Here is a 16394-nt window from a genome sequence, read left to right as displayed (position 1 = left end):
TGAGAAAATAATATACTTTTGATTAGAGATGTAAACAAATTGGACTACTCACAAATTATTAGAATCAACTCTAAAAGGAATCGAACTCGAACTATTCGAGTTTAATCTCGAGCCTAACTCGACTATCAATTAAACAAGCTTGTGAGCATAAACAAACTCTTACATGTTAAAAGAATTATTTATTTCTTACTATATTGATTATTTATTTGTTCAAATTTGGACATAAATTAAATTAATTAGTTGAATTTTGCATTTTATAGTGGAAAAAAACATACATGTAATAATTTTTATTCTTTATTGAACTTGAGTCAAACAAGCGTAGAGCTCGAACTAAGGCACCTCGGATGTCGTTCGAGCTCGAGCATGAAAAATTTAATCCATGCAAGCTCAAGCTCAAACACAGGTAGATGTCAAATAGAGTAGCTCCTATGCTCGAGTTGGAGTTCAAGTTTGAAATTTAAGCACACTCGAGCTTGAGCTCGTATAGCATACTAGAGCTCAAGAATGACATAACTTGGACTCGGCCCAGCCCAGTTCAGACATAAACACAGATTATATTAAGTTTAACTGTTACACATTAAAAGGTGAAAAATGAAATTAAAACATAGAATGCACAACCAAATAGATAACGAAAAAGAAGATTACATATATGATACAGAGAATACATACAATATGATATCAAGGTCGTCTAATGCAGACTGCCATTCTATATTTTTCTGTTTTTTTTTCTTAACCTTATATTTGTTTCCCCTTTATTATACAAGGGGGTCTTAAACAGTTTGCAATGATGTTGTAAGATATAAATATAAGACTAATAATTTAATAAAGTACAAAGCTAACTGTACAATCAAAGGGTGTCACCAGAATATATCATCAACTCCAACAGCTGTTGATCTATCCTCGTCCTCCTCCTCGAGCTCCATCTCTGGCTCGGGATATCCGAACTCTGGCGAATCAATATCAGCAAGGTTTTTCAGATCGACTATTGAAAGCTCATCGAGGTGTCTTACCACCATGTCTGCAGCACTGAGCTCGTAAACCGGATGCTTGCTAGCAACAGCCACGCATTTCATCCGAACATCATGAGCAGCCTCTACAGTCTGGTTAGAGTTTCCGAAAACAATACAACGCTCTGGAATAAATTGTAGAAGCTGTGCAGCGTAAATAAACATCTCCGGATCGGGTTTCCCCCTATGAACATCTTCTGCTGCGACAATAGCGGTGAAATATCCTTCAATCCCGATGCTCCCGATTGCCCTCTCTAGAGACTTCCTTGGACGTGTGGATATCAATGCCATTGGGATTTTGTAATGCATCAAAATATTCACAAATTCTTTCGAGCCAGATCGTAATCTATATATCCCACCTTGCAAAGCTTGGTAAATTTCTTCCTTCCTAGCAGCCATTCTTCGCAATTCTGCAGGGTCTCTAGACCAACACAGAGCTTCAGACATGGCTTGCTCATTCTTCATCCCTTCTATTCGTTTTAAAAGAAAAGCCGGAGGAGGCGATTTCCCTTCTTCTTGAGAAAGAGCAAGCCATGCTTGCTTCTCAAGGTCAGGACTATCCTCAACAATGACCCCCTCCCACTCAAATATAGCACCCAACCAACCACAACCCATCCTTTCTTGTCGAAGCAAGGGGTTATGCAATGATGGATTATCCGCTCTATTTTCCGGTGGCCACAAGCCAGGTTTTCTATCAACACTAGTATCACCCTGAAAACTCCAAGTTCGAGGTAATTTCTCCTCCTCTCTAAATGAATAAGTCTCTTTCGTTAACTCCATCGCGAGAGCCTTAATCGACGTGTTCACTAACTTATCGAGTTTTAACCCCAACGACCTATGCGATAAAGAAACAATCTTTCTGCCCGTAAAATCCGTACCCAATACACGACAATTACTCAAAGGTTTCCTTTTGCAAGAAACATCCTTAATCGAAAACCCCCTACACAAAGGTCTATACGCAGCAAGAGACGTTGCTGCTGCAACTGAATCCGCCATAATCGCTACGTAATTAAACCTCAAAAGCAATCTAATTATAAGTTTATACCCCCAAATTTCCCTAATTCAATCCCTAACACGGACTACCTAACTAACGATCAACAAGAAACCACCAAGAATAATTTAATTCCCTTTCAAGGCAAACTAAGCATAAAACTAAAGCACTCGAATTAATATAAACAGCTAAAAAACCAAACCCATGAATTAGAATATTATATACAACATAACCCACCAAATAAAAAACGCTAAAATTAACAGTACATCCTGCGAATTATACAGATAAAACTAGTATGATTGTATATACAGAATGAGAAAATTAAATAAGAAATTGAAAGAACCTGGGTTTGGGAGGGTAAAAACTAGAGTCTTCTGGGGCTATAAAGAGAATTATCTGTGATTTTTTTTTATTTATTGTTGAAGAAAAGGAACGCCCAGTTCTATTTATTTTGTTTTTGTGGCTTATAATAGCAGAGTCGTTTTAAGGCTCTACCAGGTGACCGGTTATTCCGGTGAAAGTGACCGATTGAGTATACACGCGTCGGTTTGGAATGAATATTCCGACCCAATTACTGGCGTTTTCCATGATTTAAATGAATTGGGGGAAAGGTCAAATAAAAATGTGACAGTTTTTTATTTTTTGTTTGTAATTCATATTTTCCGTAGGATTTTTATCAATTAATTTTACTTTTATTAGACGTGGATTGATGGAATTCGTGAAAATTATAAAATAATTGATTTAAAGAACACCATAGATAAAACTTAAAGGTAAAAATGTCTTAAAAATATTCACCTCTAGCCTCTTCAATTATATTCAGATCTTATAAATTTCGCTAATTTTATTCAAAAATTCACATTTCAGTATTCCCACAAATACAAAATTGATCTCTTTTACACTTGAAAAAAAATTCAAATAAATCATTAATAAGAGTTTTTTAAATTTATTTCGAGTAAAAAGAGTTCAATTTATAAAATTTAGTACAATTGAAAGTGAAAAATTAGACAAAACTAACAATTTGACAAAAGTCAAATTAAAATTGAAATGGGTTAAAAGATGAGTGTTTTTTAAGATATATATCTATATAAAATTATAAAACTATTATGAGGTATTTCTTTTTTAATGAAGCATAATTTGATTTACTAAAGCTAATCACATTTATTAAGTATAATAATATTATTAAATTAATTTCTTGTATCATTAAAGTATTTAGAGTAATATGAGTTCTAATTTCTATCTTTTTTTTTCTCTACAATATACAATATATCTTATTTTATCCGTTTCCTATGAAGGAAGATTATTTAACACGACCAAAAAAAAAAATTCAAGCTATATCAATATCAACTACTAATTAATCTTAGGATTAGTTCAAAAAGCAAAATTGCTGTTTAGGGTGCATTTAGTTTGAATCAAACCTAACCAAAGTGATTTAGTTGAATTTTCAATAAAAAAAATTTGCTTTTTTAAGTCCAAATTAAATCAAATTGAATTATCGAATCGATTAGATTATTTGGTTTGATTCAGTTGCCAAACCTGTTATCAACAAGAAAGAAATACATTTTAAACTCCAATCGGAAGCAACTTCCTGGTTCTCGAATTTGTCATAACGTACAAGTCTCGTACTTGAAGATGCAAGCATTTTAAAAAGAAGATATATTGCCAATTGAATTGATAAACACAGTAAAAACAAATTAATATACATTGCTTCTAACAAAAAATAATAGCAATTGAATGGTAAAAGATTGACGGTGGAAACAATATAAATAAGATACGGATAAGGTATATAGTATATGGTAAGAACCTAATCTTATAGTATTATGTTCAATCAATTTAATTTGTGTCTAATGGCTTAGACGTACATTAACTAATTAAATATAATAGATAAAAATAAATATTAGTAATGAACACAAGATGAATTTTCGGATGCATTTCTTTCTTCACAATTTTATTACATGGAGAATAATGTGAGGTTTATATAATCGCTAGAGTTGACTCACGAAATTTTATTTTTAAAATTAACAATTTAGTATCAATGCCAGGGAGATTTTTAGATAGATTTATTCTACAATATCACCTGTGAGCTAGTTTATCACATTATAACACATCATTAAAATAATAACGTCATTATAATTTTGTCTATTACTACTTTTTTACACTTTTAAATGACATGTCATAATATGATAGGTTTATTTCACGAATGACGTGTTGGACTGGGTCTAACTAAGAATTTCTTCCAAACGCCAAGGTTTATAAAATAATTTAGTGGGTGACTTTATTTTCTCTAAATTGGAAGATTTTATTAAAGTAAATTAATAAAAAAAGGGAACAGACCTTAGAAGAATTTTAATCAAGTTTGGTGAGATTATGTGTAAAGCGAATAAAATTGCCCAAATTCAAAACCATTTTGAATTCTGTGTAAATAGACTATTTGTTATCCTTTGAATTAAAAACAAAAGGACTCCATTTAATTGCTATCGTCCAATCAAGACGACGTCGTTTCTTGCAAATTAAGGGACTTAGTGTGACGGGAGTTGCGAGATCCCCAGTTTTGCCTGTCAACTGTTCGACGAAATTCCTACGAACTAGCAGTATAGGCCACCAGATAAGCTTCAATTCAATCCCTCTCTATGTCAACCTTTTTCACCGTTGCTGGCCAATATCATTAATTCTATTTTTCATTAAAAAAAATACTTTAAATAATTTTTCTGAATTGAATTGACTTTAAATAATTTTTCATCATATAAAAATAGATTAATATTCATTAGAAAGTTAGAAATTCAATCACATTTTTTTATCCAGAAATCTCAAATTATTTGTATGTTTTTCTTATTAAAATCAATGTTTTTTTTTTTATAATTGGAGAGGGAGAGCGCTTGTGGGAGGAATCGAACCCACGACCTAGCAGTTTGCTGCCTAGCGCTTATACAATTTAAGATAGAACTCGTTGGTAAAATCAATGTTGATATTACGTGTTTATTCAAACTAAACGAATTTACGTGTCTCCAATTAATATTTTTAATAGATTTTCGCTCTTATCAATTATAGTTAGATCTTTTATATTCCAAATATGGCTAAGTACTATGAATAAATCAAGTTTAATTTTATGAACACAGGATTATTTCACCCTCTAAATTTATCATGAAATATCGAAAAATTATTTAGAGGCTTTTGGTCAAACAGTCCCACAACATCACGAATCATATCAAAAACATCCAAATAGAGTAGTGATATCATCCACCGAAATTATATAAAACCGGATCAAGTCGCTCTTCCATTTCCATCGGAAACCGCTCCATTCTGATCGGTGACTGCCGCATCCATCAAAAAGTGCCACCATCTACGATATCCACCGCCGTATTTTTTTTTTTAAATTCCTTAAATCTCATTAAATTAAATATGAAACAGTTATTTTTATAAAAAATACGGAATAATTCAAAAGCTAAACATGATGACCCGACATGAAACAGATAATATGTTGTCTGATTCATAGATCTTACTGACGAAAATAAAAAATAAATTATTAATTGTTTCGCCAATTAAGTGCATTCTTCGATCAATTTTCTCCAAAGCACCCGATTCAGCCACCACCTCATAGCCCCTTCATTAAAAATGGACAACAAACCTTTTATAAATAAAGGACATGAAAAAAGTTTCAAAATAAGACAAATAATAAAAAATAAATTAAACTAATATAACTCATAAACGATTTTTTGTTGTTGTTAAAATATCTTCAATCTATATTCGTCGTTTCGTTGATAGATTGTAATTCATAAAAAAAGGAATTGGCTATTTATTACTCCATCCGTTTAAAAGTGATAGCCACTATTTTATCTTTTTTGGTCCCAAATTATAGACAATCATTTATTGCTTAAATGATAAAATGACGTAGATATCCTCATTGGTTATATTATATTACATTAAAAAGAGAGCAAACATCACTAAGAGGGAAATTCAACACTACATTAAATAAGGATAAGTGTAGTATGTTTTTATGGAATTACCCATTTTACATAGATTTACTAAATTTTTTAATATTTATGTTTGTCCTAAATTGCTTATCAATTTGGGACGGAAGGAGTATATTTTATGAAATTAAAATAGCATAAACAAAGGGATAATTACCGTCAACGGCAAACTTAAACCATTGACAGTTATCAGAGAAAAAACAAAATAAAAAGCTTTAGGCGGCTAGGAATTTTGAGAGAAAAAAGAAAAGTTAGTTTTTTTTTAAAAATTATGAAAATAGTTTGCGTTTTTAATCAATTTTCTTTTTGGTTTTTTAATTGAATTTCCGTAATTAGTTGAGTGTTGAGAGAAAAAAGAAAGGTTAGTTTTTTAAAAAAGAAATTGTGAAAATAGTTTGTGGTTTTAATCGATTTTTTTTTGGAATTTTACTTGAATTTTCGTAATTAGTTAAGTGAATCCAATTATATTGTAGTACTATTCAATAATAACTACGTGAGTAAAATCATATTTAACTATTCAATTGAAGAATGTAATTATAACTAAAATAAAATATCTCAAATCCAATTGTACTTGAAATTCAAGTTAGTAATAGAGGAGGCTAAATTTCAATTGTCAAAATATTAAAGCCATTTTTACGGTTCGATTGTAATATTGAAATTATATTCGCGCTGTGAAAATTACTAGAATTATTTTTGCAACATCAATGTCATTTTTATATTATTGTCTTTAAAGTTTTATGCATAATCTAAGAAGCACGAAAATTTTGACGAAGTTGTGTGCCCCATTTCGAAAACGTTTTAAAAATTCTTGAAAACTCATAAAAAAACATTTCGGGCCGTTTTCATAAATATAAAAAATTATATAACTATAGAAAAATATAAAAAGTTCTCAACTAATAGTCTTTTTGAATCAATTATCCATAAAATTTATTATTTATTTTATCTACAATAAAATTTCTTTTTTTATTGAATTTATTGTTTATTTATTTTATTAATTTTCATAATTTTTAATATTATAAATATATTTCTATATTTTTTATTATTTACACATTTCGAGTCCTTTATTTAAAAAAAATTCCATTTTCATGTTTCTGTATCGTGTTGTTTCCGTTTCCGTGCTACATAGCATGATCAATAGAATATTAGTATCATTCTAAAAAACTATTAGGACTTTTTTTTATGATTATATTGTTTTCATTAGTAGTATCTTTTAAATTATCAGGAATTTGCCCATAAAATAAAAATTATCAGGAATTTACACATTGTTTTACGTCATCATCAATTATAGTACACTACTAAACATTTTGTAATTGAGCGCGTCACTTTCGCAAACATAAAGAAACAATCAACCGCAGCCAAAAAAAAAACCTGAAAATGGGAAACCGGAGATTCGCGCAGGTATCCACCAGCGACGAGGAGGACGAAATGTTGCCACCGCCTCCGAAAACTCGGTCGACTTCGACGAGGTCGGAAGATAACAAGAACAAGAAGAAGAAAATGAAGCTTGAAGAGGAAGAAGAAGACGAGGAAGAGGAGAAAGTAACTAAAGCAGGGAACGCCAAGAAGAAAGGGAGAGGAAGGAAAGAAGTTGAATCGGAAGAGGAGGAGGAGGAAGCATCGGAGGAAGAAGAGGAGGAGGAGGAGGCGCCGCTAGATGATGCTAAGCCGATTGGTGAACCGGTGAGGTTTTCCGGTAAGGGACGAGGACGGAGAAGTCACTATGATGCATTTGAGTATGATGGAAATAGATATGAACTTGTAAGTTCGGTTTTTTTTTTTGATTTTTTTTTGATTTAGGATAGTTAATTAGGGTTTCAGTGAATTAGGTTTTTGTTATGAATATTATTAATTCATTTGATTTTTATGCAGGAGGATCCTGTGCTTTTGGTTCCTGAGGATAAGAAGCAAAAACCTTATGTGGCAATTATCAAGGTAACCTGACCAGTAATTTATCTGTATATGTGCACTGATAATTTTGTTTACTTTGCAATGTCCTGCATGATACAACCAGGAACATTTCCCATTTCGGTTACAGTTTTGCTTGGACATCATTGGTTTAGGTTATATATTGTTACAGTGAGTAGCAATTATTTTCTTGTTAGGTCAAATTCATTGCCTATAACAATGGGTCAAGGATAAGTTTTGCAGATTTAAAATGAGTATTTGAGCAAACATAAGGTAAAACGGGTAAAAACAAGCCAAGTGCGTATTCCTATTTGGTTAGAAATTTGAACTTTCGTACAATGTGGATACATTGAAGCTAGTCTACATTAAAATAGGATTCAGCTGTTTCATGATTATAGAAGCTCATATGTTGCTCCATATTTTTTGCTCATTATCCATTTCCCTTTCCTTTTCCTCCTGCTAGTTGATAAAATGGGGCCATTAGTGCATATCTTTTCAGACATCCAAAAAGAAAATTGTTCTATGATAATAAGTATGTATGTTTTTTTGAATTATTTAAAGTGGTTGTTTGCATTGTATGCTGATTTTGTTATTCTGTTGATAGGATATAGCTCAGACCCAAAAACCTTGTATGAGGGTCACTGGACAGTGGTTTTATCGCCCAGAAGAGGCAGAGAGAAAAGGTGGTGGAAGTTGGCAGTCACGTGATACTAGAGAACTGTTTTATAGTTTCCATCGTGACGAGGTTCCAGCAGAATCTGTAATGCACAAGTGCCTGGTGCATTTTGTTCCTATTCACAAGCAGCTACCAAATCGTAAACAGCATCCTGGTTTTATTGTTCAGAAAGTGTATGACACTGTAGAGCGGAAGCTTTGGAAGTTAACTGATAAGGACTATGAAGACAATAAACAGCATGAAATTGATCTTCTTGTTCAGAAAACTCAATCACTTATAGGAGACCTTCCTGACATTGAAACTGAAGATAATGCTGCTGAACAACCAGAAGATCAGTCAAAATTTAAGAGAATTCTTAGGAAAAAGAATATTGCTCCAATTGATGTTTCAAGGGAAGAAGAGGCATCTTCCAGGCATGATAATTTAAAAGCTGAAACACCAGGAAGTTGTATCAGCAATCAGTTCTTTGTAATCTTAGAAAAATTTAATGCACTAACTGGAGACACCCCTCGTGACAAATGGCTGGAGAGGCTTCTTCAATGTATTCAATACATGTGCAGCTCCCCTGATGATGGAAAAGTGAAAGTTGGCTCTGACGGAACTAACCAGGATGCTGGAAATGGATCCGAAGTCAATAATCCTAAAGTATGCAGACTTCACATAGTTTTGCTTTTATTGTTGGAATGCTGGTTTTGGTATCATGATTGACGCTCAGACACATTAGATTTTGGAATTTTAGAATTGCGAATGTTCTTTCATTCTGATGTTATTTGTTGTTACTTTATGACAGAGCGGAAAAACCTTTCTCTGGCCTGATGACGCTGTTAATGCGGTAACTGCTCTTGAGAAGGCATCGCATGAACTTTCCTCTGATTTTCAAAAGTATAATCAGAAGTTGCGCTCCCTGCAATTCAACCTCAAAGTCAGACTACTTACTTTTGCATGCATCATTTTGTTTTTGAATGTCATTTATTAAGTTTGCTTAATTAGTTCTTTTTTTCGTCCTGTTTAGAGGAAATGCTTTAGTTGATAGGTTTGGAGTGGGTGGACTCCTCGATTGGTGTGTAGTCACAAATTATGTTGAGGGGGTAATGAATTAATCTGTTGAAGCTTGCCGAATTGACTAGAAAGACAGTTTATAAGCATTACAAAGTTTTCTTTGTTGTTTGTTACTTTGCTGGAAAACTGTGTCATGCTGACAGAACGTACGAAGGACGAGAAATTCAACCACTGTTGATTACGTGGTGCAGTACTGCAGTAGTCTTATTGGTGGATGATGGCATACTTCGTTTCATTGCGTGCGCCCTAGCTTTTCCTGTGGAAGATAACTTGGGAAAAATCTCCTGTTAAATTAGGTGTGGGGTGCATGTGTGTGCTTCCTTCTTCTACAGGTTTTCTGCCTTTTTGGTGGTATTGTTATGGGAAGGGGAAGGGGCGCAGGGTCAGTTGCAGCAGTGCCATATACAATAAAGAGTGAATTGCATTATCAATGATTGGAACAATGTGTAGAATATTCTAGATTTGCTAGGTTGAATGACTATCTGTTTTTTTGCTGAAGACAGCTTAATTCTCAGTTGTATGTCTAAAAACTCTTCCCTTCTTGCAGAATAGCACACTACTGGCACAGCGTTTGCTCAATGGAGAGTTGAAACCTTCCAAAATATTAGATATGTCACCGAATGAATTGAAGGTATGGTCTTTTATCTCTCCTGCATCATTTTTGAGAATGCTTTCTTGTCATCCGGTTCGGCATAAGTTATCAATATTTGAATAAATATTACAATTTCAGGAAGGATTGACAGCTGAGGAGACAGCAATAAATGAGCCTGATGAGTCAGCCGGCATGCAGGTCATTTACGTCTTTGCTTTAATTGTTACATATTTGTAGCACTGACATGTGGTTTAATTTGTGCTTGTGCTCATTGTCTAACCTGTTGCTTATGTAGCAGATGACGGATGCTCCTTGCCGGAGATGCAATGAGTCCAAAGTCGGGGTGAGGGACATCATCCAAGCAGGACATGGAGATCGCTATCAGGTTCTTGCCTGTTTTCTTCTTACTGACTGGATATCATGGCCAATAATCTCCAGAGTTTTCTGGCATATGAAATAACCATAGGATTTGTTAGTTGCATTGCTTAGGCTTCATCATGAACAAATGCAGTTTGCCTTTGTTGATCAACAGTTCGTCGTGAAAAGGTAAGCATGAAGCATGAATGGTGTGCTATTGCTAGTAATTTGACTGCAGCTAATGATCTGTTACTACAATTTCATTTGATTTGAATGCCATTGTAGTATTGGTTGTAGCTAGGGATTAGCAAACAATTGGTTCGGTTAAAAACAGACCGATTTAACCAAAACCAAATTAATTGAATTATATCATCTCTTTTACTGAACCGAATGAATTAAACGAAATTGAATTATCCAAAATTTTAAAAATACTCCCTCCGTTTCATTTCATTTTACACAAAAATTAAGAAAGCACTAAGAAAGCATTGATTACTATGTTTTTTCTTGTTTTACCCTTATTAATGATAGTGGAATTTTCATATTTTTTCTTTTAAGGTGATTTAAAAAAGAGTAAAAAGAGAAGTTCAATGTAAAAGTTTTCTAAAAGTAGAAATGAAACTTTTAAAATGGGGCATTTCCAAAATGGATATGGGATTCTAAAATGGGACGGAGGGAGTACAAAATAAAACCGACAAAATTAGTCGATTAATTCATTTTAACGGATAAAAACATAAGGAATAATTATGGGAACAAATAGTATATCAATTTGGCTAACTGAATTTTTAAACTCTTAACTGTAGCCAAACTAATTTATTTATTAACCGAACCGACTGAACTAATCAAGTTAGCCAAAAACTTTTAACCGAAATAGATCAATAAAGTTTTGCTCAACCCTACTTTTAGCTGCCAATTTTGGTTTGTTACATCAACTTACAGTTCATTTCAGATTTAAATGAATGTTGCTTGTGAGTTTATGTGATTTATCATAATTCTGATCTGACTTTTGGATTTCAGCTGGAGTGTACTGCCTGTGGCAATTCCTGGTATGCTTCGAGGGATGCAGTATCCATGCTGACAATAGATGGGCCAAACTTGGCCAGAAGTGTAGGCACCGCGCCCTGGGCAACTGCCAAATTCGAAGAGGTTGAGAAGAAATTGGTCAGCCCACGTGAACACGAGAAGGCAGCTGATATGATCAAGAAGACTAGCGAACCATACATACCTGTCGTTGATTCACAGAAACCATTTGCGAAGCCCAGGATTGATGAGAATATTGAAACTACAAAGAACGCGGAGTAAAACATACGTACTGCGAGAAAACTTCTATTTGTGTACAGCTAGCATTAGCATCTTCTTATACATAGGTTGCCCGAGTCGATGACTCCGAGCTTGTTTCTAGCAGTTAATCAGGTCATGCATTGTATATCTATACATGAGCAGGGATAGGATTTTTTTCCTGTCACAATAGGATTAGGATAATGGTTAAAGTTTTCTCTAATTTCATAGTAGCAAGCAATGTAAGTAGTCGTGGTACATCCAAATAAATGTGAGTCGACTTTACTTGATATTGCTTGCGATAAGTTTTGCTGTTATGGATAAAACGGCTTCCGTTATTTTGGAAGACAGATCAATTTAAAGACTGAAAGTAGGAGTAAACAAGTCGAGTTTGAGTTATGCTGAGCTTAACTTCGAGTACATATATAGTTCGAGTCCGACTGAGTTTAAGTTTTTTAAGTTTAAGTTTCAAAAGACATCTGAACTACTTGAGTTTGAGTTCCATAAAAGTATAAATATTAAAAGACACTTCATACTTATGTAGTATTAAATATTTTTTATTGTAAAATTACGAATTTCAATCAATTAATTTATTATATACTACTATTAAATTTTAATAATATAAATAGTCTACAATAAAAAATAAACTACTTTTTTCATTGTTTCATATTTCATTTTGGGACGTTTCATTTTTATTCTTAAAAGATTTCTGTATGAAATTTCTCGTTTTCTTTTAAAATCTTCTTTAAATAACTTTCAAAGAAAAATCAACATAAGATTGGTTAAAACGAAGTGAAAAGAGGTTAAGACGACAGCTCGTTTCACTTTCCTTTGATGTCCACCATTTCCAACTGAGCACTGTACCGGCCATGCTCGACTCGTGAACTGAACAGCTAACACAAGGTTTGATTGTTGATCAGCGCACCTATAAGTTTCCATCACTATTAGTCAGATTAAACCTCAAAACCTTCTGGTCACCACATGTTTGTGAATATGCCGCAAAGAATTGTTTTCCCTTTTTTTTAAAACCAATTTTACGTTTATTTCTTTTGTTGTTGCTGACAGATGAAGTACGTTAAGCCCCTAGCCTTGTTCAGTGACCTAATGAAGACGAATTCAGTAAAGCATAAGGGTCGGTTACTTGGGTTAGATGTTGGTGACAAGTATGTTGGTTTAGCAATCTCAGACCCTCTTAATAAAATTGCAGCTCCTCTAAGGTATATATGTTTCACATCATAATAAAGAGTGTTTCTGAAAATGTTAGCCCTAATATTTGTTTTGCTTGTTGATTTTTATTTAATATTTCATTTGCAGTGTTTTAGTAAGGAAGAAATCAACGTCCAACATCGATTTGATGGCTGCTGATTTTCATCGTCTGGTGAGTTTGTAATTTTGTTTGTCTGTACTTTTTGTTTTCCTTTAGATAATGAAAATGACTAATGAGCATTAGCATTGGTGCATAGTCTATGATGCATGAAGCCTTGAGGAAGCTGTGATTCCCCGGTTCGGAAATATTTTTCATTTTCGAAACTCTCATGAACCCATACCAAAAATGTAGGACTTAAATTTTATAAATTTTAGGACTTATTATGAACTTAAATTTTGATTGTATTCAAATAGCTCATTTTATTAATTTTAATGTATAATAGTTTATTTGCATGAAAATATGTTTTTTTTAAATAAATAATTCGATATATAAAATTTTATAATTTTTAATATTTTAAAATATATATCTATTTTATTATTATTTATACGTTTCCCATGTGTTTTGTTTCTTATATTTAGAAAAAAATCATTTCACCTTTTCAATTTCTGTGTCCGTTTCCGTGAAACATAAGTTGCATTAACAAGCGCCCATTTTCTCCCTATCCTCATATTGTTTAGGAAGGCCTTTGTAAAAGGAATTAGCCCCTTTGTTGATTTGGTAGGTTTTGGAGGAGAGGAGTTGGTGGCATATTGGCATTGGAATTATTACTTAAGAGTATATATCATTTGAAGTATGGACTAAATAGAGGAAATCTGTAAGTCTTCAAGTTGTCATGTCTGGCTGCTCTTTTTGACTCTTTGTCTGGTTTTCAAAGCAATAGATTATGGGATGGCCCATTCTGCCCTCTAGAGGGATTTGTCACTGTCTTTTTGCTGTCTGCCCTAGGCATCCCCTCCATGGTAAGTGTCACCTGTTTTTGCTTGTCGAAGAAGTAATGAACCATTTGCATAATCAAGACTAGTGCTGTCAAACTGTAGGTAAAGTTTATATTTATGGCAACAGTTTAATTCAGTAAAGCATCTGCATGGTAGCACTTCGATCTAGCTTCAGCCTTTGGTCTTGCTGATGGTTACATGTTCTCAAACTTTTATCATACATGGTCATGGGAAAGGCTATTAAAATATACTCAAGGGTGTTCGTTTTGAAAAATTATTATGTGTAAACATTTCGACACCGGTTCTGTTTGAAAAGTTCAAGTTAGAGCATGTGGTGTATATTTATTAAATTTGACTAATCTGTAATCTTTTACCTTTTCATTTCCAGATCTCTGAACTTTCTGTGACAGGATTTATTGTTGGCTATCCTTTCAACAGATTACAAAGCGTTCCTAATGTATGCTGTCATCTATTCAACCTCATTAGTCATTAATATAATCTTTCTCATTTTGCGTGCTCACTGTATCAGTTCTTCTTTTATTAGGCTGTACAAGTGAAGCTTTTGATCGATGACCTCTGTAAAACAGGGAAACTTGAAGGTGTAAAATACACGTACTGGGATGAGTGCTTCACATCAAAGGTGGTTGCTTATTGCGGATTGAAACATATAAGAGAAACAATGTCGGTTCATCGTAGTATTTTTGACATGAGCTTAGCTGTTAGAATTTCAACCATGCTACTAACTCAAGTATATTTGGAAATTGACTAGATTGGCCATCTAATTACACAATAAATTTCTTACTTGGAAACATTGTGTTATCCGCTCCGTTTCTATCAATAACATAGAATTTCATTGCTTTTGTTGGTTGCAGAATGTAGAATTACTGCTAAAGCCTTTGGATTTGCATCTAGTTGAAGCTAAAACCATAATGGACAAGTTTGCTGCCGTTGGGATACTTCAGGTATGTTTCTCGTAGTCGATCCATTAGCAATTCTGATTGGCCTATTATGTCACAACAGTATTTTAGAGTGGGTTGGCGTTGTAAAAACATGACGAGTTCATTAAACTTTTTTAACCACATTTGATTTTCTACGGTTGTTTATTCCGTACTTACACGTTGTCTATGAATCAATTTGGCAGGGGTACCTGGATTATGTTAGCAGGAAGCTGATACCAGAGGCACCTTAATATCGATTTTGGAACGACTGTAAGTGTCTAGTTATCCTACTAATAAAGCTGAAACACAATTGTGAAGTCCTTTTATATGTCAATTATTGACAGTTTGCTGCCTTCGAACCAACTAGCTCGGGGGGATTATTATATGTTCGTCTCATATGGGGTTTGATTTTTGGCAAGGAAGGTGGCTGATCTATCAAACATAAAGAGATGGTGATGAACTGGTGGGGCACATGTTAGGTTTTTCCTTGCATTCAATGCTCAATGGCAATTTAAAATCTATGACCTTGTAATGTGAATTTAACGCTGTATCTACTATCTTGTGTCATGTTTTGCTTGATGTTTTTGTCGATCATATTTGAACTGAAAAGACCTGGAGAAATGAGTAGGTATCAACCAACTAACCCACTAGAACATAATTATTTTTGCAGGAAATTTCTCTTGCCATGTTATGATATTTGTCTTTTGTGTTTTAGTTTATGATATTTAATTGGAACTTTTCATATTTGAAAATTTGATTTTGAACGAGCGGGTGTTGGAATTGAGTGGGAAGGGCTTATTTCCTCTTTATTAGAGGTCTCTCGTTCGAGTCTCGAGTCAGTTTTAAAATTTGGGTTAATTACATATAAAATCACTACCTTTACACGAAATTGCAAAAATAACACGACCTTTAAAACGTGGCAATTCAGGGCATCACCTTTCATTTCTTTTCAAAAACAACACGGTCACCTATTTAATGGTATTTTTGCTGATGTGGCATGACACGTGGCACTTTTATTGGGTGTCCAAATCAGCAAAATTTTATCTAAAAACGTGACCATGTTGTTTTTGAAAATAAATGAAAGGTGATGACCTGAATTGACACGTTTTAAAGGTCGTGTTATTTTTGAAAATTCGTGTAAATGTGATAATTTTATATGTAATTAACCTTTAAAACTTTATAGAAGAGTTTTATCGTCTTAATTGGTCCTATTCGACTCAGTCGGGATAATGGCTCTTAACAACGGGCGTTCGACTTTTATTACACCAACCATTTCCATAAAAGATTTTTTTTTTGTTTCTTATGCAAGAGTTGTTGATTTGAGGATCAATAGGGCAATTTAAATTCTATAGTGCGTTACAAAATCTATATAAGACCCTATGAATATCCATCTAATGAGTACCCAAATCACAAAAATTGAGCCTCAGTTAACCTTAATTATCAGCTAAGCAGGCTCTTAAGTACTCAATTGTCACCTTCTTAATTTC

General features: G+C 33.4%; 3 protein-coding genes across 6 annotated transcripts; 2 read left to right on the top strand and 1 right to left on the bottom strand.

Moving 5' to 3' along the window:
• Positions 1-622: 622 nt before the first annotated feature.
• On the bottom strand, positions 623-2447 carry LOC126678788 (5-amino-6-(5-phospho-D-ribitylamino)uracil phosphatase, chloroplastic). The gene has a single exon (XM_050373692.2). The coding sequence runs from the start codon at positions 2001-2003 to the stop codon at positions 858-860; it is 1146 nt and encodes a 381-aa protein (XP_050229649.1). The 5' UTR covers positions 2004-2447; the 3' UTR covers positions 623-857.
• Positions 2448-7280: 4833 nt separating this feature from the next.
• On the top strand, positions 7281-12117 carry LOC126677398 (uncharacterized). 2 transcript variants are annotated; one of them, XM_050371987.2, is made up of 9 exons: positions 7281-7721; positions 7833-7895; positions 8473-9189; positions 9335-9466; positions 10151-10234; positions 10334-10393; positions 10494-10580; positions 10672-10741; positions 11567-11706. In XM_050371987.2, exons 1-8 carry the CDS (start codon positions 7338-7340, stop codon positions 10735-10737), a joined length of 1593 nt encoding a protein of 530 aa, XP_050227944.1. In that variant the 5' UTR covers positions 7281-7337; the 3' UTR covers positions 10738-10741; positions 11567-11706. The 2 variants fall into 2 exon arrangements, with proteins under 2 accessions (XP_050227944.1, XP_050227943.1); XM_050371986.2 differs by lacking the exon at positions 10672-10741 and having other exon boundaries at positions 7282-7721; positions 11567-12117.
• A 460-nt stretch (positions 12118-12577) lies between these two features.
• LOC126677412 (uncharacterized) lies at positions 12578-15501 on the top strand. 3 transcript variants are annotated; one of them, XM_050372007.2, is made up of 8 exons: positions 12578-12730; positions 12893-13044; positions 13142-13205; positions 14358-14426; positions 14514-14609; positions 14842-14931; positions 15111-15177; positions 15331-15501. In XM_050372007.2, the coding sequence occupies exons 2-7, from the start codon at positions 12893-12895 to the stop codon at positions 15156-15158; spliced, it is 519 nt and encodes a 172-aa protein (XP_050227964.1). In that variant the 5' UTR covers positions 12578-12730; the 3' UTR covers positions 15159-15177; positions 15331-15501. The 3 variants fall into 3 exon arrangements, with proteins under 3 accessions (XP_050227964.1, XP_050227962.1, XP_050227963.1); XM_050372005.2 differs by having other exon boundaries at positions 12579-12730; positions 15275-15501; XM_050372006.2 differs by having other exon boundaries at positions 12579-12730; positions 15252-15501.
• The last annotated feature ends 893 nt before the right edge of the window (positions 15502-16394 follow it).

The sequence above is a fragment of the Mercurialis annua genome, linkage group LG4 (assembly GCF_937616625.2).
Source record: "Mercurialis annua linkage group LG4, ddMerAnnu1.2, whole genome shotgun sequence".
NCBI lineage: Eukaryota > Viridiplantae > Streptophyta > Magnoliopsida > Malpighiales > Euphorbiaceae > Mercurialis > Mercurialis annua.
Note: the sequence above shows the minus strand (reverse complement) of the source record. Positions and strands in the feature narration are given on the sequence as shown.